The 22,703-nt window shown below is 52.5% G+C and overlaps 3 protein-coding genes across 4 annotated transcripts; 2 read left to right on the top strand and 1 right to left on the bottom strand.

Annotated features, from left to right (window-relative positions):
* The first annotated feature begins 474 nt into the window (after positions 1-474).
* POMGNT1 (protein O-linked mannose N-acetylglucosaminyltransferase 1 (beta 1,2-)) lies at positions 475-9,604 on the top strand. Of its 2 annotated transcripts, XM_074334663.1 has the most exons (22): positions 475-607; positions 1,077-1,244; positions 1,862-1,976; positions 2,104-2,222; positions 2,910-2,975; positions 3,065-3,178; positions 3,980-4,097; positions 4,286-4,384; positions 4,546-4,673; positions 5,015-5,085; positions 5,312-5,387; positions 5,581-5,664; positions 5,754-5,795; positions 5,989-6,047; positions 6,375-6,447; positions 6,530-6,658; positions 6,743-6,868; positions 7,864-7,928; positions 8,115-8,159; positions 8,380-8,515; positions 8,742-8,851; positions 8,937-9,602. In XM_074334663.1, the coding sequence occupies exons 2-22, from the start codon at positions 1,128-1,130 to the stop codon at positions 9,022-9,024; spliced, it is 1,980 nt and encodes a 659-aa protein (XP_074190764.1). In that variant the 5' UTR covers positions 475-607; positions 1,077-1,127; the 3' UTR covers positions 9,025-9,602. The 2 variants fall into 2 exon arrangements, with proteins under 2 accessions (XP_074190764.1, XP_088647246.1); XM_088791120.1 differs by lacking the exons at positions 475-607; positions 1,077-1,244 and adding an exon at positions 1,479-1,639 and having other exon boundaries at positions 8,937-9,604.
* A 2,144-nt stretch (positions 9,605-11,748) lies between these two features.
* TSPAN1 (tetraspanin 1) lies at positions 11,749-22,471 on the bottom strand. Its single transcript, XM_074334659.1, has 9 exons — positions 22,304-22,471; positions 16,573-16,746; positions 16,068-16,132; positions 13,359-13,565; positions 13,075-13,149; positions 12,860-12,958; positions 12,624-12,779; positions 12,436-12,519; positions 11,749-12,248 (listed from the first exon to the last, which is right to left on the bottom strand). The coding sequence occupies exons 3-9, from the start codon at positions 16,122-16,124 to the stop codon at positions 12,201-12,203; spliced, it is 726 nt and encodes a 241-aa protein (XP_074190760.1). The 5' UTR covers positions 16,125-16,132; positions 16,573-16,746; positions 22,304-22,471; the 3' UTR covers positions 11,749-12,200.
* Positions 20,020-20,411, top strand: P3R3URF (PIK3R3 upstream open reading frame). Its single transcript, XM_074334660.2, has one exon. The coding sequence runs from the start codon at positions 20,081-20,083 to the stop codon at positions 20,327-20,329; it is 249 nt and encodes an 82-aa protein (XP_074190761.2). The 5' UTR covers positions 20,020-20,080; the 3' UTR covers positions 20,330-20,411.
* Positions 22,472-22,703: the final 232 nt, after the last annotated feature.

The raw sequence follows: 22,703 nt of genomic DNA, 5'->3' as shown, positions 1-22,703 counted from the left end.
GTAAAGTGCTTAGAATAGTGACTGGCATAGAGTAAGCACCATATAAGGGTATTCCCATTTCACACAGAAGGGAACCTAGACATGAAGTAACAAGGTCTAGATGAGTGGTAGGAATCAGGTTTTTAATTCCCCTTAGCCTCCAGAGGCCACGCATGCCCTAGACCTGAGTGCAGCCTTGCCCAAGCGAGGGGAGGGGTATCTGTGTCCGAGGCCTGTAGCCCCTCTGAACCTGGAATGCCGTCTGGTCTAGTTCAAGGCTCTAGGATTCCTACTCAGTCGGGATTGCCACCCCGCAGTGCTGAAGTAGGGGGAGCGGCTCTCCCCCAGCACCCACCCCGCCCGCTCTCTGCGAAGCTGCGGAGGGGCGGAAGACACGCGGTATCACCGGCTACAATCACCACCGCGCCTCCGCTGCCGCCTTAAGCACCGCCCGCCGCCCTCTCACCCCGCCGCGGCGGCGGCGGCGGCGGCGGCGGCGGCGGAAGCGGGAAGGCGGGCCGGCCGGGGCGGGGCCGCGAGCGGCATGGAGGAGGCGGAGGCCTCCGCGCGCGGGGCAGAGCAGTACGGGCCCGAGAGGGGCCCGAGCGGGGCCCCGGGCCCGTGAGCCGTGAGTGCCTCTGGGCAGGGGTTCGGGAGGGGTGACGAGGCCGGGACAGGTCTCCCTAAGACTCCGGCGGCCCAGAGCCCTGGGAAGAGAAGAGCTGGGCCAGATAGGAGGGTGGCGAGGACGGAAGGGGGTGGAGAATGGGGGGGGGGGGGAGCCGCTGCCTTTAGCCCACCCCAGGACTGGGAAGGCCTGGGGCTTGGTCCTTTTGGGGGCTGATGGGCCGTGAAAGCCGATTATTTGGTCTCCCCCTCTGGGTCCCTGGACAGCCCTGTCATTTCCCCCAGCCCCAGGGGAGTTTCCAGATGATCTGACCCCTCTGAAGGTTTCCTTCCCAGAGAAGTTGAGCCACTTTACCCAGGTCACATAACAACATGGATGTCTGCTTTGAAGAGTTACTGGGAGGTCCTCCCAGAAGGCATCCGACTTTGGGAGGAACACCTTACCCCATGTGACCCTCTGGTCCCCCCAGTTTCCTGAAAGCATGGGTTGGCCAGGACAGTGGTGACTCCCCTAATCCGGCATGGATGACTGGAAGCCCAGCCCCGTGAAGCCCTTCGGGGCTCGGAAGAAGCGGAGCTGGTATCTTACCTGGAAGTATAAACTAACCAACCAACGGGCCCTGCGGAGATTCTGTCAGGTATAGCGATGTCCCAAATCTCCAAGGAGCACCTTTCCAGCTTTACTCCCATCTAGACTATGGGCACTGGGACCCACCTTGGCTGTCCACACCCTGGAATGGAGCAGCAGATTTCTAGAGAGGAAACCTCTTTGTGTCATGTCCCTGCTGGGTAGTGGTTTAGGCCCAGAGTTCTGGAATCAGAACCTAAGCACAACCTCCCAGGCTTCTGATAGAAGCCTGAAGTCTGATCAGGAAGGTTTTGCCAAGTAGGAGTCCACATCTGTCAGGCAGTCAGGGCTAGGACCTAGGTCTTATGATCCCCGTTTGGTTCTGTGGGACTGACTCCATCTCTAGTAACTATGGAGGGGACCAAGGAAATCAAGGCCTCAAATGGAAGAACACAAGAGCTTTGGGTAGGGAGGGCCCTGATGAAGGGGGTAGGGTAGGGGGGTGTCCATGGAGGAGGCGGTCATGAAACTGGACCCTGGTTGGGGGAGTGAAACTGGACATACAGAAGGAAGAGAGAGGCGTCAGGTTCTCCCTGTGTCATCACTGGAGCCAGGGCCCTCCTTTCAGGAACACACTCAGTGATCTGGAGGGAGTAACCCTCTAGTCAACCCTACCACTCCCCTCAGACAGGGGCTGTGCTCTTCCTACTGGTGACCGTCATTGTCAACATCAAGTTGATCCTGGACACACGACGAGCAATCAGCGAGGCCAATGAAGACCCGGAGCCGGAGCAAGACTATGGTGGGGCCAGGTTGAGGATGGGATTGGTGTGTGTGTCAGGGGTTTTCCCTGGGATCTCACAGCTGAAATAGCAGGTAGATCCCAAGGTTTGAGACTGCTGTCTCCATGATCTGTCGTACCCCCACAGATGAGGCCCTGGGCCGATTGGAGCCCCCACGGCACAGAGGACGTGGTCCCCGAAGGGTCCTGGATGTGGAGGTATACTCAAGCCGCAGCAAAGTATATGTGGCAGTGGATGGCACTACGGTGAGTGGGCTGCTGTTTGGTGTACAGTCACTCCATTCTACTCAGGGTGTGGTCCACTGGCTCAGGTACACTGCCCGAATGGGAACCGTACCTCTGCCAATGTCTACCTGTATGATTTTGGAGTCCTCAGTTCCTCATCTGTAACATGGGACTAATGATTTCTACTTGTCAAGATAAAATGAAAAGTATTTTCATTTTAATGAAATACACTATATAAAATGTATTTATATAGTGGGATTATATCAGAAGTGACCATTAGTATTAGTAGGCAGTTCATTCCTTGCTTGATTTATTTCATGACTACTTCCTGGTTCCTTCTTTAGCCTTAGCCTTGTTCCAGACACTGGGGACCTGGAGGTAATCAGATTTGGCCCTGCTTTCAGGGGCCAATCTGGTAGATTGTGATATCGCCAGCATGAGGCAGAAACTGTCAAGGGCTCTAAGAGCCATGAAAGCTGTCGAAAGGAGTGTTGTAGAAAGATGTGATCTCTTTTGATGGGGGTGCTATGGAAGTTTCCTGGGAGAGGTAGGTGGCCTTCAAGCTGGTTTGGAAGTGAACAGAGGCCTAGATAGACAGGAGAGGTTTCATTTCATGCAGCTGTTCTTGTTTTTTTTTTTAAGTGCCAATAAGACAGAGATCTTGAATGCCAGAGTGAAGAGTTGGACTTTGTCTCTGCCACCCTGTAGGTGCTGGAGGATGAAGCCCGGGAGCAGGGCCGGGGCATCCATGTCATCGTCCTCAACCAGGCCACGGTGAGGTCTAGGGGCAGGGGACCTGGAGGGCCGAAGCTGAGCCCTGCTTGCTGGTAACACTAACTTACGAGTGGTGTGTCCCCTGCCAGGGCCATGTGATGGCAAAGCGTGTGTTTGACACGTACTCACCTCATGAGGATGAGGCCATGGTGCTGTTCCTCAACATGGTGGCACCCGGCCGAGTGCTCATCTGCACTGTCAAGGTCAGTAACTCTGCCCAGGCCCCACCACCTACACCCCCAGCTCCAACCCTGCTCATGGCTCTGGGTTTTATGCCCCTAATATGGTACAGTGGGAAGAGCCTTCTGGAGGAAGGTGACTCAGGTACCAATACTAGCCTTGTCATTTTTATTAATTGAGCAAATAATTATTGAGCACCGACTGTGTGCCAGGCACTGCTCTGGGTGCAGGGGCTATAATGGAAAACAATACAAGAGTCCCCACCCTTAAGGAGTTTATTCCAGCAGGGCAAGATCAACAAAAAGCAGCCAAATAAATGCTTAATGTCAGGAAATGATAACTTATGTAAGGAAGAAAATAAAGCAAAGGAGACAGAGTAACGGGGGATGTATTTTAGAGAGGGAAGTTCTCTGTATGGAAATGACATGTGAGCAGAAAGCTGGAAGAAGTATGGAGTGAGCCATGTAAATATCTGGAGGAAGAGCATTCTAGATAGACAGAATGGCAAGTGCAAAAGCCCCAATGTGGGAAAGTGCATGGAATGTTTGAGGAACAGCAAGGATGCCAGTGGAGCTGAAGCAGAATAAGGGAGGGGAGAAGAGTGGGAAGAGGGCAGAGAGGTGCAGATGTGTGGGATTATGAGAAGGATTTGTTGGCCTGGTGACCTTGGATGATTCTCAGAATCTCTCTAAGCCTTCAGTTTTCTTATCTGTGAAATGATAGTAACCACAAAGGGTTGTTGTGATAATTTAACGAGCTGCTCCATGAGGCCAGGTCTCTTGGAACCGTGCCGGTCAGGCTGACCACCTTTTCTGGCCTCCCAGGACGAGGGCTCCTTCCACCTCAAGGACACAGCCAAGGCTCTGCTGAGGAGCTTAGGCAGCCAGGCCGGCCCTGCTCTGGGCTGGAGGGACACCTGGGCCTTCGTGGGACGAAAAGGAGGTGCCGCTACCATAAGCCATCTACCCTATAGTATTAAGGGCCCGAGAGGAGCAGGACCCCAGGAGAGGGGTTGGGGTGGGAGACAAATAGGAGCCAGTGGTGGTGGGTTAGGTGAAAGTGGGCAGGGAGATGGGAAGACGTCCCAAAGCTGGAGCCTGCCATTACCCCTCATTCCTGCCCCCTACCAGGTCCTGTCCTCGGGGAGAAGCATTCTAAGTCACCTGCCCTCTCCTCCTGGGGGGACCCAGTCCTACTGAAGACAGATGTGCCACTGAGCTCAGCTGAAGGTGGGGTTAATGGGGGCTGGGTTCTGGGGCAATGCCAGTGTTGGGGATGATGGGCATTTGGGTCCTCTTTATGGGGCTTTATTCTCTTGACTGGGTGCCTGGTGTTCTCCAGACCACAGTGGCCTCATGCCCCCATTCTGTTGACCATATCCTTCCTTCAGAGGCAGAGTGCCACTGGGCAGACACAGAACTGAACCGTCGCCGCCGGCGCTTCTGCAGCAAAGTTGAGGGCTATGGGAGTGTGTGCAGCTGCAAGGACCCCACACCCATCGAGTTCAGCCCTGACCCAGTGAGTAGGGCCTTAGGCAATGAGGCTTGGACTTCTTCCCAGCTTGGCAAGGGCCCTAGGAAAGATCCAGGTTGGGCTTTCCCTACCCGATCCTGGGAGGGACCAGGAGCTAAGGATTTGCACTGAGCTCTGAAAGACAGGGGACATCCTGGTGGTTGGGGGCAGGCCACATGAGCAAAGGCCTGGAGTCGGAGTTGGGCTGAGTGCGTGGAAGACCCAAGACAGGGAAAACCCTCTGCCTGTTCCCTGAAGTCCCCCTCTCCCCCAAGAGCTCTTCCCTAGGTAGGGATCCCAATTTGAAGTGGGAGTGAGGCAAGAACTAAAAGCTGTTTCTCCTTCAGCTCCCAGACAACAAGGTCCTCAATGTGCCTGTGGCTGTCATTGCAGGGAACCGGCCCAATTACCTGTACAGGTGAGCCTGGGAATAGGCTGCATCCAGCACTGAACAGGAGGGTGCTTAGCGGGTGCGAACCCCAGGCTCATCAACCTGCGGGAGGAACTCTTGAGGTGGGGACAAAGGTGACAGAGGAGGTCCACTCACATGTGGGTGAACTTGGGGGATGTGGGCCTATCCATAAGCACAGGGGAGTCCTGAGTTTGGGGGACAAAGAGGCCTAACCCATCCCTGGGCTCCCCAGGATGCTGCGCTCTCTGCTGTCAGCCCAGGGGGTGTCTCCCCAGATGATAACAGTTTTCATCGATGGCTACTATGAGGTGAGTGGGGCTTGGGGCTTTGGGCTGAGCAGAGCACAGGGTTGCGGGTGCCGAGCAGCAATGATCACCGAGCACCGGTAAAGGAGACAGCCCAGGCAAGGGCTGTGAAATGTGGAAGGCTTGGTGTGTCAGAGCCTGCAGAGGTGGGCGGGGGAAGGTGGCTCACAGGTTGACAAGTGGCCATACCCCCTAGGAGCCCATGGACGTGGTGGCACTGTTTGGTCTGAGGGGCATCCAGCACACTCCCATCAGCATCAAGAATGCCCGCGTGTCTCAGGTACTGCCCAGGCAGGGATGGAAGGGGCAGACACCTGGCCCCACCGTCCACCCCAAAGCTCACGTGCACTATACCTGTTCCCCACCCAGCACTACAAGGCCAGCCTCACTGCCACTTTCAACTTGTTTCCGGTGAGTATTAAGGACAAAACTCTTGGGCCTAGGGAAGGGAAACATGGGTATAAAGTCCAGTCTTCTGCTCTCTGGGCCTCATCCTCTTGATCTGAGAAATGGGGATAGTACTACCTGAGAAGTGGGATGGGGTGGAGGAGACATGGGACGGGAAAGGCCCCCTTGCGATCTTGTTGTCCCCCTCCCTCTGCAGGAAGCCAAATTTGCTGTGGTTCTGGAAGAGGACCTGGACATTGCTGTGGATTTTTTCAGGTGAGGGGAGTACCCATCCATGCAGCTCCTAAAAGCTGCATGGGGCCTCTTTGCTTGACTGGGTCTCCAGGAAAGAAGGCAGTGAGGTGTCTTGGAGAGCTTTCTGGAGGAAGCAAGCTCAAAAGTGAGGAAAAAGCCTGAGCAAAGGTAGGATGGTAGGTGTTGGGCTTGAGTAAAGAGTAGAAAGGATGAATGCAAACAGTGGGGATTTAGGGGAAGGGAGAGGGAGGCATGATTCCTGAGTCCAATCTCCAGCTCTTCCTGCATCGCTGTGTGACGGGGTTTGTCCTTGCCCCTCCCTGAACCCCTGGACCCTGCCTCTCTCAGTTTCCTCAGCCAATCCATCCACTTGCTGGAAGAGGATGACAGCCTGTATTGTATCTCTGCCTGGAATGACCAGGTAGGCTGAATGGCCAGGGGTCAGCTGGGGAGTCTGTAGAGTCCCCAAGCTAATACCTCCCACCATGGCCCCCTGTCCCCAGGGGTATGAACACACGGCTGAGGACCCAGCACTGCTGTACCGCGTGGAGACCATGCCTGGGCTGGGCTGGGTGCTCAGGAAGTCCTTGTACAAGGAGGAGCTGGAGCCCAAGTGGCCCACACCGGAAAAGGTGCCCTGGCACGGCAGGGTGAGTGGGCTGGGTTCCCCTGCTGGCTCAGAACCTCTTAACCTTTGTCACCTTCCATGTCCCCAGCTCTGGGACTGGGACATGTGGATGCGAATGCCGGAACAGCGTCGAGGTCGGGAGTGCATCATCCCTGACGTTTCCCGATCCTACCACTTTGGCATCGTGGGCCTCAACATGAACGGCTACTTCCATGTGAGTGGGAGGCGGGGGTGTTGGCGGGGGGGCGGGGGGAGTGGGCACGGTATGGCAGGTAGCACAAGAACATGGACTCTGGGGCAAACCCGGTCTGCCACTTCCCAGCCATGTAACCTTGGGGAAAATGACTTACCCTCTTTTACCTCAATTTCTTTATTTGTAAAAATGAGAATTAAAATACTATCTACCTCATAGGGTTGTGAGGTAAAGAGGTTTAAATGTGTTAATATATGTAAATTGCTTTGAACTGTAAGCATTATATAAGGGTTAGCTGGTATTTTTATTACTACTATTCTGAGCACTAGACTGTGGGTGTGGGGAGGGTATTTCTGCCACCAAGCACTTATCCAGCCCTGCAAGCTCCTCCCTCTCCTGTCCTTGCAAGCGCTGGGGCCTAAGATTCAGCCTGAAGTAAACAGGGAGGGCTCCAGGACCCCACCCACTACATGGCCATGTCCGAAGGGCCACTCCCCAGTTATAGCAAGGGAGGCCTTAAGACAGCCCAGCAGGAAGGAATGGACAGCTTCCACCCTGGAGCCTCCTAGAAGCCAGAAAGGCCCTCAGAGGCTGGCTTATACAAGACCCCCACTCGTCTCCCTGAAAGGGGCAGGCATCTACCTCAGGTCACTCTCAGTACCTTAGTCACAACAGTTTCATCTCCCAGTGCAGCCTGTCCCTTTGCCAACCACCCTCTGCAGGTCCTGTTCCTGGCTTCTGTGGCTGTAGAACAGCAGGCCCAGGGAGAACCACTGGGGACAGAGACTAGCTCAGGGGTCAGCGTGAGCTGCCAGTGTGGACATAAACCTCTGGCAATGCTTGAGCCCAAATTAAAGCTAGTAAGAGCCTGCCAAGAATATTACAAAGAGGTTGGGGAAGATCGGAGGAAATTAGAGGGGCCTTCATTTGTGGGCTTGTGGCTATGCGATGGGTCAGTGGGCAGGTGTGGGCCAGATATTGTGAAGTCCTGATTTTCATCCTCATACCCATTCCAGGAAGCCTACTTCAAGAAGCACAAGTTCAACACGGTTCCAGGTGTCCAGCTCAGGAACGTGGACAGGTAGGGGCTGGGGACGGGGCAAAGCGGAGGATATCTATGAGCTTCGATGACCAGTACTTCACAGTCCCTTCCAACTGTGTGTTTACCCTGGCCCTGTTGCCCACCAGTTCACATGTGACCCCTTGCTCTGCCCCTGGGACCTGAGGGGTTATCCCCTTCCCTGACCCATTTCTCCCTCTCCGTCAGTCTGAAGAAGGAAGCTTATGAAGTGGAGGTTCACAGGCTGCTCAGGTACGGCCTAGGACAGTAGGCGTATATGGCAGGGAGGGAGGAGGAGTCAAATACTGGTGGTCTGAGCCTCATAATTTATGGGGCCCACTGCAAAATGAAAATCAGGGCCCCTTGTTAAACAATTATTAAGAATTTCAGCAGGACAGCAAGCATGGGGCTTTGTGTGGTACACCCATGAGTCAGCCCTGCCTTAGCCTTTCTCCCCCAACCCCTGCTGCAGTGAAGCCGAGGTTCTGGACCATAGCAAGAACCCTTGTGAAGACTCTTTCCTGCCTGACACAGAGGGCCACACCTACGTGGCCTTTATCCGAATGGAGAAAGATGATGACTTCACCACCTGGACCCAGCTTGCCAAGGTGCCCCAATACCACACCTACCGTAGGAATACCCTTAACCCCAAGATACAGGGAGCCTTTGTTCTGGGATCTTCTACCTCAGAACCTTTTCTTCATATTCTAGATGTTACCTCTCGCAAATTGAGGAGGCTGCTGAGGAGGGGTGGGGGCTGGGCCAGGGGACCTCAATAGCTCCTCCCCACAGTTCTCTGACCCATGCCTCTTCCCCCTATACCACCCCCACCAGTGCCTCCATATCTGGGACCTGGATGTGCGTGGCAACCACCGGGGCCTGTGGAGATTGTTTCGGAAGAAGAATCACTTCCTGGTTGTGGGGGTCCCAGCCTCCCCCTACTCGTGAGTGACTCTTCTGCCCTAGGAAATGGGAGACTGGTGGGATTAGGAGACATAGCTAATGACTTCTTCCCTATTATCTTCCCAGGGTGAAGAAGCCACCATCAATCACTCCAATTTTCCTGGAGCCACCCCCAAAGGAGGAGGGAGCCCCAGGAGCTGCAGAACAGACATGAGACCTCCAGGACCCTGCAGGGCTGGGTACTGTGTACCCCCAGGCAGGCTAGCCCTTCACCCATCCTGTAGGATTTTGTAGACTCTGGCAGGGGCTGGGGCTGGTTTGTTTTTAACATGAGACTTAATTACTAACTCCAAGGGGAGGGTTCCCCTGTTGCAATGTCCCTGTGTCTGAGTTGGAGGTCTATTTATTTACTTCCTTATTGAGAAAGGGCAGGATAATACCTGGGAATCACTGGGATCCCTAGGAAACTGATCCTGCCCTTTGTACACTCCCTCCACCCAGGCCTGGCTCAGAATCTAACCTATTTATTGACTGTCCTGAGGGCCTTAGAAACAGGCTGAAGCCTGAAAGGCCTTGATTTCTTTATGGACTGGGGTGCTGCCCTGAGGGTGGGGCTGGCTCTTACTCAGGAAACTGCTGTGCCCAACCCCTGGATAGGCCCAGCTGGGGCCCACCTGCTGATGCAGACTCATTCAGAGACCCTCAGACACTGAACCAGGCCTCTTCTCAGCCTCCTTTGTCCAGGTTTCCAAAGCTGGATAAGGTGGTTATTGATTAAAAAAGGAGAAAATCTCTGGGGATCTGTCTTGTGATTGTGTGTGTGTGTGTGTGTGTGTGTGTGAGAGAGAGAGAGAGAGAGAGAGAGAGAGATAGAAGGTCGGAGAGAGAATGGTCGTGATGGATGTTGAGTTTTCCTTACCGTCTTCCACTGGGTGTTATCTTCCATTTGGGGCCATTTGGCCACCAGGGGATGCCCAAGTCTCAAACTCCAAAGTTTTTCCCTAGGTTCCACCCTAGGGCCCCTGAGCTTGACTTTAGTCCTGCCCTAACTGGGGCTCAGCTTGAAGTAGCCACCCCACGCCCCTTCTCCACTGTTTAACCACCCAGTTGTTTCCTGCCTAGCTTGTCTGGGCCAGGCACCTGTCCCTAGAGGTAGAGCAAGAGAGAGCAAAAAGAGATACTTAGTGGTTGGGAGGTGATAGGAGAGCAGGTGAGTGTAGTGGGCTAGGGGTGGGAAGGAAGTGGGTGAAGCAGAACAGGATAGGCATCATTTAGGAGGCTAGAACTGGTGCAGATGGAGGCCTCCGAACAAGGATTTCTGTGGTCCTGTGTGCAGATTCCATAGCTGGGCATTTTTTTCTGGAGAAAAGCCATTATTTTCATCAGTTTCTCACCCAGCCAATGATCCAAAGAGGTTAGGCAGATCTAAGGTAGAGGCACCAGAAAATGGATGGGATTGTCCCGAGGGAATGAATGAGATAGCCCAAGGCAGGGGAGGTATGACATTTAAAGGGTCTGTGAAGGACTGAGGGTCAGGAGGGTGAGTGTAGACCACCTCTTGAGAAGGGGTCTGTCTGGTGAACTCCTATAGTCTTGAAAGGCGAGGCAGGAACTGATTGGAATTCCTACCCTTTCGTCAGTTCTCTGCTCCTGCCTCCCCCTCTACCTCACCCCCCCTTCTGTGCCTGGAGCTCAGCTCGGCGATGGCACGGGTGGTGTGTGGCTTGGTGTTTCTCGACACCCTGCCGCCTCCAATGTTTGCAGGATTTAGAGATAGTGCTTCAGGTGCCACAACAGCCAGGTTGAGGAGCAATTAACCCATGATGAGGTGGAGGTCCGCCCTGGGCAAACAAATCTGCAGCCTCTACCGGTATATGGGCAGGGGTTGTGTGTGCAAGGCACAGTAAAATGGTGAGGGGGGAGGAGGAGGGGGCTCACTGCTCTTCCTGTCCACCCCCCAGCAGTTCCTAATCTGGGCCTGATAGACCAGCTCTCAAGCACTATATGGTTCTGTCCAGGTCACTGTTCCTTTTTGGGCTCAACAAGGGGTTACAGTTCTGGGCTGCCCTAGAAAACATGGGAAGAGAGACCCAGGGGTCAAAGGGAAGCAAGGAGAAGGACTGGTTTGCCAGGCTGGGCTTTGCTTGGTAGCAGACACCATGTTCTCTGGCCACAGCTTCTCTCCTTAGTGCTATCACTCCTAGTTCAGCAATCAGATCTATGTCTAGGACTTTCTGGCTTTCTGCTAAATCTGTCACCATGTCAGCCAGGACCCCAGCAGGCTCTGGAGTCGGATGGCCTGGGCCCAAATCCGGGTTTAGCTCTTCATGTAAGGTCGTGGGCCTGGAACAGTCACTTGGCCTTTCTAGGTCTGGTTTCTGGGGCATGGAGGTGGTTAAGATGAAATAACCAACCAGATCCGTAGAGCACAGGGCAGGCCAAGACCAAGAATAAATTAAATTCTTTCTGAAATCCCCAAAGCAGGGACAGGTGTGAGGCTTTACCTGAGTGGGAAGGGTAGGCAGCTTGGATCCTCCAATGGAGGCTTCCAGAGGGCGTCACAGAGCCTAAGGAGTGACCTTCTCCTGTTGCCTTGGCAATATGTCTCTCCGCCCGACTTGGGCACAAGCTTGTTATTTTCATAGCTTTCTGGTTCAGTGCCCCCAACCGGGAGGGGATAATTTCAGGCCAAAGTCCTCCCACATGATAGGGAGGCAGACTGGCCCAGCCCCTACCTCCTCCGTCAGTACCCTCTTGGCCATCCCTGTTAAGTTCCCTCCCAGGCCTGAAATCCAAATGGAGCAGAGAAATAGCCACTCACTTCCACCCCACTTTCCTTCTGCTACCCTTCCAGGGGCCTTTTGAGTCCCCAACCCCACAGGAATCTGAAGCCAGTTTAGGCAAGATGGGCCCCTCTCCCCAAGGATACACTTGAATATCCAAATGGAAACATTTTAATTGGTTTATGAGTTCTGAAGTGCCTACTACACATCCGCCTGGTTACTGCTAATTTTACATATGCCCAGGATATAGGGTACCTTTCTCCCATCCCCCAGTGGAGTACTGGGATCACCAAGAGCCCCATTGGCCTGAAGGGGTGTCAAGGGTTTAAAAGACAGACTGGAGGAATGGGCAGGAGAACTGGCTACTTTAGAATTGGCTCTGAAACAGGTGGGTCCCAACCCCACCAATGGAAGGCAACGTCAGGCATAGCCTGAAGAGGGTGGTCCCTATTTGGTCCCAACTCCAGAGCAGCAAGGCTGGGCCCACTCTGGCCCAAATGACATTGTTAAGATCTTGTCCCCACCCTGATCACAGCTGCTTATCAGTGCCAGGGTGCCTCTTCCCAGTTCCTGTGTGGCAGCAGCAGTGGCAGAGGCAGAAGCAGACTTATTTCAAATTGCAGTACAGATAAATGGACACAATCATTGCAGCCAGCTGATGGGGAAGGAATAGGGAGAGATGAGGGGACATGATCAGGGTCTTTAAGCTTTACATCCCTGCCCTCCCCAGACACCCTACCTGAAGCTGTTAGAAGTCTGTCTCCTCCAGAGAGGCCTCAAAGATGAGTCAAACACCTCTGGTCCAGGGGGGATATCCTGCCCCAACCTCCTCACCCTCTTACCTCCAAGCCCCCAATTCCAGCCGCCACACCACCCACAGTGACAGCATTGGTTCGGATGTCATACAGAAGCTGATGGAAGCAACCCTTGGGAGAGGGAAGAGAACATGTATAGTCAGCAGCTGCCTCCCACCTTCCCTCAGCACTCGGAGGCCATTGAAGCAACCCCAGCCTTCCAAGCTAGCGCACACCTGTACAGTCTTGTTCTCGGCCTTCTCCTCGGTGCAGGGTTCTGTGATCGTGCCATTGACATTATCAAAGCAACAGTATGGGGGAAAGACATGGTTCTCTTTGAGGTAGGGAGAGTCCTCAAAATCTGTGTAGTTGTTGAAGCCACAGCACTTGAGCTGGAGACAAGGAGGTAAGAGTGCTCGGTGGGGCCTTGCTTCTTTCTACCCACTCCACAATCTCCCCCAGCCCAGCTTACCCCTTCCATGGTGGTGTTCCACACTTGGGTGAAGTCCTTCTGGGAACCGTAGTCTTTCTTGATGGCGGGCACTACCAGCAACGTCAGGAGGTGCTCAGCCTGGGTGTGGCAGGCCAGTGTTTAGGGCTTGACAGGCAAGGTGACCATTCACAGGCCACAGCCCACTTCTAGGGCTTTGCCCAGTCTTACCCCCTTGCCCCATCCCCAGTCCTCACCATTGAGGTATACACCAAGGCAACCACAGCAGCTGCAACCTCAGCAATGAAGATGATGAGGAGGATGAAGAAGAACTGAGTGGGGAACAGGGGTCTGAATTTTAGGGAGAGACAATCCCTCATGACTTCCTTGCCCTAACCCACCCTTGTAAATCCGGGGCTGGGACCCATTTGCTGAGGCCCCTGTAGTCCAGAACAGAGCTTGGGGATCCCCAGGGTCTGGTGTTAAGGGCGAGGGGACCGTGGGCTTTGGTGATGGGCCTGTGGAGCTGGGTTTGACACACCATCATGAGTGCACACTTGTTCTCCGTGTGAGCACCGTAGCAGCCCAGGAAACCAAGAGCAAAGAGCACAGCGCCAGCTGCGATGAGGAAGTAGCCCACGTTGACAAACTGCATGGCACTGGATGACAGTGGCCCGAAGATCTTCAGGAAGGATGACCCATCAACTGACACCCAGATGCCCACCGCCAACAGGGTCACACCACACAGCTGGGGACAGAGAGGCACAGGTCACACCACACAGCTGGGACAGAGAGGCACAGGTCACACCACACAGCTGGGACAGAGAGGCACAGGTCACACCACATAGCTGGGGACAGAGAGGCAGATCTTGAAACAGTGCTGGTAAGCAGTTCCCTACCACACAGTTGAGTCAGGAAGATGGGAGACAAGAAACTTCCCTTTTACTGGCTAAGGAGTCTAAAAACTCATCCCGTAGGGAGGAAAAACATCCTGTAGAGCCAGAAGGATGGCAGCTGGGACACCCATAGCCAGCACCAGGCTACACATCTAGGCAGATATAAATGGGATCACAGGTTCCTGAAATATCCACGGGAGGGTGGGGGAGGGAGGAAGGCTTTCCCTCACTGCTGCCAGAGTCCTGCCACACAGCTAGGGGTGCAAATAAGCAGGTGAGCACCACCCCTCCCTAATCTCCTTCCCAGGCTATGGGTGCCTGGAACACCTCTGTCCTCTGATAGGCGGAAACATGGGGGTGGTAGCATTGAGCCCGCTCAACAGTCACCATGGCAATGAAGGCGGGGCTGAGGTTTACACCTGCTCCCAACCTTGGAGATGGAGGTGGTGAGAAGGGACATCCACCCTGAGGCCCCATTTGGCTCCCCTCCAGGATTAGACTCCAGGCCTGCCCTTCATCCAGCCTAGACCTCTCCTTGTAGAGACTGAGGCACCAGAGGGGGAGCAGAACCAGAGCTCTTAGAGGCTGTCTAGTTCAACCCCAAACCTCAGAGGGAATCCTGAGGCCCAGATTGGGGAGGAGGGCACTGCCCAGTTCCCAAAGCTCTTAAAGCAAAGCCTTGCTGATCCAGAGCTTCAATGGATGAATCAGCTGGACACCACCTTGGTGCTTAGTCCCCACTTTCCAGTTATAGAAACTGAGGCTAAAACCAGGAATAAAGTGGTAGATTGTGGCTGGATCCCAGGCATGTTTGCCCAAGGACAAAAAGCTAGGCTTCCAGCCTGCAGGGTCAAATTTCAAAGAGTCTGAGGCTGGCCCTGCCCTTCTCAGCTAGCAAAGGCCTGGGCAACAGAGGCCAGAATCCAAACCGGATTTGCCTTTAACCCCCTCAGGCCAGAGCCTTTGCTCTCCAAACCACTGGGATCCTGTTGCCTTCTCGAGATACGTGGATAAAGGCTAGTTTTTGGAAGCCGAAGGAAGCCCAAGGCACAGACCACATCAGAGTCAGAGCGATAACTCACCCCCGAGCCAATTTATCCAAATTTATCTATATTTCATGTCTCCACTTCCTCACTTGTACTCACTCTAATCCACTCTAATGTGGCTCCAAGGTCTCTGGTGACATCCTGTGCTAAATCTGGTGGACACTTCCTCCTTGACCTCTCTGCTCTCTCACTCTCTTTGTTTTCCTCCCATTGTTCTTTCTTCATCTGCTTCCTGGTGGCCATTTTTCTGCTTATCCCTTAGAAGCCGGGTTTTCTGGAGTTCACTCTCCCTGAGTACTCTCACCCAATCCCATGGCTTCAATGACCACCTACGGGCCCATGGCTTTCAAATATCCATGTCCAGCTCCCAACTGAGCTGCAGCCCCATTGGGTACACAGCTGCCTGTGGGACATCCCTTGCGTTGCTCAGGCCAGAGACACAGGCATCATCTCCAAGACCTGTCTCCCTTGCCCCGTCTTCCCTCAGCTACCATGCCAGAGTTTTTGCCTTTGTCCACTTTGTCTGTTTCTCTCTATCTCCACCACCATCTCCAGGGGTCACACCTCCCTGCTCAGCTTCCTCAGTCAAACATGCCCTATTCAATTTGTTCCTGGTTTTCTGAACAATATCTGATTTCATTGCCTTTGGGCCTTTCTGCATATTTTACAACCCTTCTACCCAGGGAAAATCCCCAGCCTCAGCTATTTCCTCCAGGAAGTCTTCTCTGAGCAGGTGGGGTTCAAGCTCCTCCTATGGGCTCCCATAGTCCCTGTGCTAAGGACAGAAACACTATGTTGCGACTGTCTGACTATCGGGCCTGCTGGACCTCAGATCCTCCAAAGCATAGAAAGAGCTTGCTCATCTGTCACCCCAGCACTCAGCACTGAGTCTTAGACCATAAGGTCTCTGGGTCTTATCTCCTTTCAGATCCCCATCATAGAGAGGCCTGAATTTTCTTCCATACTAGGTGACCTAGAACAAACCCCTTTCCCTCATCGAGCCTCCAATGCCTATAAAAAGGGGAGAATCATTCCTGTTTGTCTGCCCTGCCCTGCTCTAAGTCTGGGTTGAAGCTTCCTGGAAGGGAGGAGATGCCCCTAAGTTTCTCTACTCCAACTTGTGTGGCAGCCAGGATGCTACTTGGACAAGGACTCAACATCTGAGGAGACTTCTGTACCCCATCATAAGGGGAAATATCCAAGCTAGAGTCTGGGCACAGCAGTCTGCTATTCCCCAGCTTGGGCTCTGCTCAGGTGGTGACCCACTGCTGTAGGGAACCCCAAGGAGCCCACCACCCCCATACTTACAAAGATGAGAAAATTGAAGAAGATCATCATGGTCTTAATGAAGCTATAACACTGCATGGTGGCTCCTAGGAGGCAGACATGTGTGAGTTAGGACTTTTTTCCTGCCCTGGCTGGCCCTGGCCCTGGCATTGGACCCTGACATACCAGACTCCAGCATCCTGGACTCATCTATCACAAAGCTTCCCCCTGCATCTGGCTTCTGACACCTCAGTACTTTTTCCACGTCCATCCTAACAGCCCCACCTCTTTGTACTGCCCAGGCTTTCTACCAGCACCTGCCACTCTGAGATCCTAACACCCCAGTTTTCTCCACGGGTACCCCAAGGCCAACCTCCACACTACAGGTCACTCCATGCCCTTTTCTGGCACCTATATATCCTGGGCCTCCCTCCAAACCAACCCTAGACTCTTCCAGGACCCTCCACATGGCACTTCCAGCTCCCCAAACCTGCTTCCAGATTAAATTCACTTCATAGGGTAATCTCTATCCTATGCCATCGCCTACCTGTTCAGGGATCTTGGTAGTGACTTCTGAAAGAGGACTCTGCTGAGGCTCCAGAGGAGATAGACAGCTCCAGGGAACTGCCACTGAGTGGGTGGGCAGGGAGACAGCGGGCAGGGAGACAGCGGACAGCCGGACAGGACAGCCGAGAGCTGGCTTTCACACACCACTGCTCACCTGCAGGCGGGGCAGGGGTTTTAAAGGCTCCTTCTGCCCGCCTGCCTGTCTGCCTGCCCCACCCCAACCAGTGGGACTTCTCTTGCCCCTGCTGCCCCCTGCTGCCTGGAGATCTGTCCCCATAGCCACAGGAGCAGGCCTCCACCTGGCAACAGCACTCTTGGGCAACGCCCCTCCTGAGAAGGGAGAGAAGTCTGAGGGTGTGGCAGGTGGTCCCGTAGAACGTCTGTATGCCCTCCCCCACAACGGTGCACATATGCTTTTCACCCTATACCTGCAGATACATTCATGCATACCCTATGTACTCACAGGCACACACATCGGCCCAAGCTGCCACCTATATATATGCACACACAGATACATACATAAACACCTACTGGTGCTTATGAGTACACACACACACACACACACACACACACACGCACACTGAACTCTCTGGACTGACTCCCAGCAACTAACAAACAACAGAGCAACATCTGAGGTACACACTTAGAGTCTCTCTCTCTCTCTCTCTCTCACACACACACACACATACACACACACCACACGCTCATGTACCCACACACTATTAAAAAAATGACCTAGGTTTGGCAGCTCCTGCCGCCTCCTCTGAATAGCAAACAGCTCCTAGTCTTTCTCCATCCACAAAACCCCAAATTCCCCACCTTTCTCTTCCCTTCATCTTTCCGTCTCACTCTTCTCCCTCCCCACCCTTCTTTCAGTCTTCCCCCCACTCTTCTCTTAGCTCTCTGTGGACACCTCTTCCCTTTCTGCCAGCAGGTGGCACTATGGTCCCACAAAAGTGTCACTGCCCAGTTCTAAGGTTCTGTAATCCACGCCTTCATTAATCCTTCAGGGCTGCGTACACTCGCCTCTCCACGCTTCTGATGGAGAGGTGCTGGGATAGTTCTGACTTTTGAGTCACTTACAACAGGTGCTCGAATCCTGGTTCTGTGGCTTATTGGCTGTGTGACCCTGGGGGCAATTTTCTTTCTCTTTCTTTTTTTTTTTTTGAGAGAGAATTTTTATAAGTTTATTCAAGCCAAACTGACGACATATGCCAAAGAGCAAGAGCTCAAATGTTCCCCTCTGGGAGCATTTTTTTAGACTCAGTTTTAAGCCTGTTTCCTGGTCTGTATAAGACTAGTTAAAGGGCTTTAAAGGGATATTTTTCTCCACATTCTGGAACATAAGGGAGTGACCCACAGAGTAAGAAGGTCAGAATGAGGACAGTCAGAGCCAGAGGGGGTATGGCATGAACAAAGTGGATTTTTAAACTTCTAAATTTGGTTTGTTTTTATAATGGGAGGAGGCAGCTGAAGTGACAGAAAAGAAGAGAGGGGGGCTGATAACACAATATTTATACAGATCATGTTTTAAATGTATTACATATATACTGGTAAGTCTAGATTCTCTTTTTATCCCCTTTTTAAATATGGGGAAACAGAGGCACAGAAAGGTTAAGTTCTTGCCATGGTTACACAGCTTGTAAGTGGCAGCATCAGGATCCAACCCAGTCAGCCCGGTGCCAGAGCCTACGTTTTAACCACCAAGCAGACTTCTACCTTGATGGAATCTCTAAGAAGGCAGGAGGGGCTGAGAAGAGCAGGGAAAGAGGCCTTGGTCTGGGACTTGGGTAAAAAGATGGCTAAGGGCAGGTGAGCTTATAGGGATAGTGGCTAGAAGTTGATGGGGCAAGTTCATTTTCTAAGACTGAGGATGGCAACAGTAGAAACTGGAAGGGCAGGAGGTGTGGCGCCTTTGAGCATGATGGCCCCACAGTCTCCTAGCTGGCTCTTGCAGGAACAGAGAAAGCAGGGGCTGGGAAGGGGGTTTGGCTAGAGGGAAAGGGAGAGTGGGGGTGAGGTGTAGAGGGAGAAGGGGCAAGTTCAAAGTTCCACGAGAACTCAGTGCCAGCCTTGGCAGAGCCATTGATGTTCCTGTCTCCTACAAGAAAGAAGATAAACCCAGGGTTGGAACATCTTACATCCCCTGGGGATTTAGCAGTTTCTCCATCTGCACTGATTGCCCACATGGCTTTCTCTTTCATCTCAAGAATTGGAACCAGGTCATGTTCATCTATGTCCCTAGTTTCTAGCACATATGAAGTTGTTAGTAAACATGTGCTGACTGAATGGATGAGTGAGTGAGTGAATGAATGAACGAATGAATGTAAGCAGAGTAGCACGAGTTAAATAATGTCTGGGCTTTGGACCTTGGTCATCATAGATTCGAATCCCTGCCTGTCTCTGATTGTGTGACTTCACTCAAGTCTCAATTTCCTTATACGGTCAATCCTCTTTATCATAGATTACATATTTGTGAATTTACCTACTCACTAAAATTTATTTGTAACCCCAAACCAATATTCATGGTACTTTTGCAGTTATTCATAGACATGTGCAGAGCTGCAAAAAATTTGAGTTGCCCAACTTGCGTGTTCTCAGCTGAGCTTGAACAAGGGGACATACTGCCTTCTCATTTCAGCTCTTATAAGGTAAACAAGTGTTCTTTTTGTGGTCTATTTAGTGTCACGTTTTTTGCATTTTGGGGCTTTTTGTTGATGATTTTGCTGTTTTAAATGGCCCCCAATGTAATGCTTGAAGTGCTGTCTAGTGTTGCTAAGCACAAGAAGACTGTGCTGTGCCTTACATAGGAAATACGTGTGTTATATAAAGGTCATTGAGGTACAAGTTATAGTGCTATTGGCTGTGAGTTTGATGTTAATGACTCAACAATATATTTTAAATTAGGTGTCTTTAGAAAAACACATTAAACTAGGAGATGTACTGATCGATCAGGTGACAAAAATGTTATGACCAGAGGCTGGTAGGAATCTAACCCTGTATTTCTCCTAGGAACATTGGCTCAATATTTGCTAAGTCAATGTTTGTAGTGGTGACTTTATTAGAACATAACTATCATCAATAAGAAGAATTGACTGTATATGAAAAAGGAATAATGATAGAATCTCCTTGTAGGATTGTTGTGGGATTAAATGAGATAATGTTTGTAAGGTATTCAGAACCATATTTGGCACATAGTAAGTGCTCAATAAAAATTGTTACTATCGTTAATGTGGAGGCGTGAGAAAGCGAAGGAGTGATTTTGCCCTATGCATAGTTCATTTTCCTAAAGGGCCTTGCTGAGGTTTTCTGACTCTTGACTTGACTGACTCAAGGAGAGAACTGTGAGAGAGCCTGACCTATTGGAGGGGGCTGGGGACCAGGAACTGTAATAAAGAGCCCCACCCATACACAGACTGTATGTCATAAAGGCCTCAGCCGCCCTGGCCAGCAGCCCCCACAGGCACACTACAGAAGCTCTCTGTGCCATGGGGCCTTCTCAGCTTGTCCGTGCTTCTCGGCCCCGGGGCTTAAGTTCCCCCCACCGCAGGCCAGGTATAGGCTGGCCTCGGCCCAGGTTTCCCAGGATGTTCAAGTGCAGCCGCAGAAGGTACCGGCAGAAACCCCAAGGCCCGGCTGCCATCACTGCAGCCACCAATCTTGATACCATGGCCAGGGATATCAACAACACCCACACTCTCAGCACCAGTGTGTGGATCCTTCCACCACAAGGTTAGCCAAGGGCCCTGAGTTTTGGGAGTTGGAAAAACAGGGCCACTGAAGTTTTCCCCACCTTAGCCCTGCATAGGCACTCTAGGGGACACACGCTCTGTGAAATATCACCATCCTAAAGATATGGAGGGAGGGGTCTTGATGGCAGGTATCCTAAAGGCTGAGAGCCTTAATGGAGGATGTATTGACTGGGAGTGGAGGGCTTGGGGAAGAGGGTGAATCTAAGAGCAGTGGAGCTTCCAGGACTGCTGCCTTTCTCATACTCTTCCCTCTCCTTCCTCTCCTCAGTTCTCAGACGCTTCTGTCAACCTGGCAGCTTTCTGATCCTCTAGAAATGCCCAGAAACTAGTCCAGAAGCTTGGCTGGCTCCAGACCTGCATCTCCTAGGGGCCATGGGTGGTGAATACAGCCAAGTACAATCATTTCTGCTCCAACTGCCTATTCCACTCTGAAGTGTTTCCAGCTGACTCTGCAGGGTATGAGGGCAGGGACAGGCTTCAGCAACAGAAGCAGGGATCACAGTTAGACAGGGGAAGGATAGGACAAAGTCAGCAACACACACCATCTCCCCATCTTTGGCTTCAGCTTTTGTTCTACCCTATGAGGTAGGGTGCCTTCCTGCCTTGCACTCCCATCTGCACAGAGAAAAGGATCTCCATAGACATCTTGGGATGTATAGGGAGCCAGGTCCTTGGGGAAGGAGGTAGAGGCACACATCAGAAGAGGATAAGATGAAAGACAGATTTCACTACTTGAATGTAACCCCATGAGTGGAGTGTGGTGTATGTGGCTCTGTGTCCCTGGGATGGTCAGTATGTAGGTGTAGCTGCTGGTATGTGTGGGTCTGGGCGTGTGTGTGAGACCAGAACAATGGAAGTATAAGTGGATATGTGGCTGAGTGCGCCTTTGCAATCCAGTGTGCGTCTGTGGCCGGCTATGTGTGTTAAGGTGTGTTTGTGAGGGTATGGGTGCATCAGAGAGAGCCATCAGCTCTGCTAAGAGGAATGAAGGTCAGGAGGGGGATGGGAGGCAGCCTGAAGGAGGAGAGGGTTGCTTCTGAGGAGGGTGTACCACCTTCAGCCCCCCCAGCCATTCTCTGAGATCAGTGTTTTCCAGGACTCACAGCTGAGCCTGGCCTTTGCGGGTGGGGCAAAACAGAGTTTGATTCCAGAAAGTGGGGAGGGTGCTAAGCACTCTGGCCTGGGGATTTTCCATTTGGATTTTTGAGTGTGCGTCCATGTGTCATCGGGTGTAACTGGGTTTCTGTGGGGTGTGTCTCCATGGCATTGTGTCTCAGTGACAGGAAACATTGTGAGGGACCCTGTCTCTAATGTGTCTCTTTATGCATGGGTTAGTGTGTCCCCAAATCTGGCTCCAGTTTCAAAGCTGCCTTCCCTGAGGGTTGGGAGTGGGAGTGAACCCTGTGACCTTTGGCCTGGCCCTTGGGGTTCAGGAAACCTACGGGGAGAAAATGAAATGTGTCTGTGTCCATCTACTCCAAGGCTTGCCAGAGAATGGGACCCTGAGAGGAGGGGAGGGACAGAGAATTCACTGACACTTCATGCTCAGACCTTGCTGGGTGGGGGATGAAGTGCCTCAGGTATGGGGGCAGGGGTTGCTAACCCTCAGCTGGAAGGTGGCTGGGCTAATGCCCAAAGCCTATAAGCGGGCCTCACATAATAAAGACACATGACACAATCCATGAACACATGCAGACATGTAAATATAAGTGGACTCACATACAGATGCACAATGCAACAAATACACGTGCATACAAGTACATGCCTATAAACAGAGATTTGCACTGACACTCATACACATAGACCTCCCCCCATGACATATGTAACACAAACACATCCTTACAAATTAACGCAGACACAAACTTGCATGCACCTAGTCACAAGCATATAGGCACATGCAACCACACTTATGCAAACCCTGGCACACAGACAGGCACACATATATGCAGACACACTCACCAGACTTCCCTGCCCCTGTGGCCCTGAAACCCAGAGTGTGTGTGTGTGTGTGTGGGTGTCTGTGTGTGTGTGTGTGTGTGTATGTCCACACTTGTATCTGTGAGAGTGTGTATGTATGTGAGTGAGGGGAGTGCTGAGCTGTGGGAACCCGATGACATCATCTCTTCTGGCTATTTTTAGCTCCCTCTGCAATGATGGCTTCTCCACTGCCCCTCCCCCTCCAGGCTCCCACCTCTCCTCCCCATCCCTGCTCCCAGAGGCAGTGGCAGCCAGAGGACACCCACCACTTCAGTCTAGGTGTGACCTCCTGGATAACTGGGTACAGCTCACTCTCTCCCACCCTGGGGCTGAGAATCCTGGGCTTCCAGGCCAGAGGAGGAGGCTTGGGCTGTGTGGCAGC

The sequence above is a fragment of the Rhinolophus sinicus genome, chromosome 14, assembly GCF_057876585.1.
Source record: "Rhinolophus sinicus isolate RSI-liver-muscle chromosome 14, RSI-T2T, whole genome shotgun sequence".
Taxonomy (NCBI): Eukaryota; Metazoa; Chordata; class Mammalia; order Chiroptera; family Rhinolophidae; genus Rhinolophus; species Rhinolophus sinicus.
The sequence above is the reverse complement of the archived record's forward strand: the minus strand, read 5'-3'. Positions and strand labels throughout refer to the sequence as shown.

Coding starts and splice junctions, on each gene's coding strand:
- POMGNT1 (XM_074334663.1), top strand. CDS start 1,128: ATGGATGACTGGAAGCCCAGCCCCGTGAAGCCCTTCGGGGCTCGGAAG. Junction 5,796..5,988: donor CCACTTTCAACTTGTTTCCG/GTGAGTATTAAG, acceptor CTCCCTCTGCAG/GAAGCCAAATTTGCTGTGGT. Junction 6,869..7,863: donor ACATGAACGGCTACTTCCAT/GTGAGTGGGAGG, acceptor TACCCATTCCAG/GAAGCCTACTTCAAGAAGCA.
- P3R3URF (XM_074334660.2), top strand. CDS start 20,081: ATGGGGCCTTCTCAGCTTGTCCGTGCTTCTCGGCCCCGGGGCTTAAGT.
- TSPAN1 (XM_074334659.1), bottom strand. CDS start 16,124: ATGCAGTGTTATAGCTTCATTAAGACCATGATGATCTTCTTCAATTTT. Junction 12,520..12,623: donor CCGAGAACAAGACTGTACAG/GTGTGCGCTAGC, acceptor CCCTCTCCCAAG/GGTTGCTTCCATCAGCTTCT. Junction 12,249..12,435: donor CTGGAATTGGGGGCTTGGAG/GTAAGAGGGTGA, acceptor CTTCCCCATCAG/CTGGCTGCAATGATTGTGTC.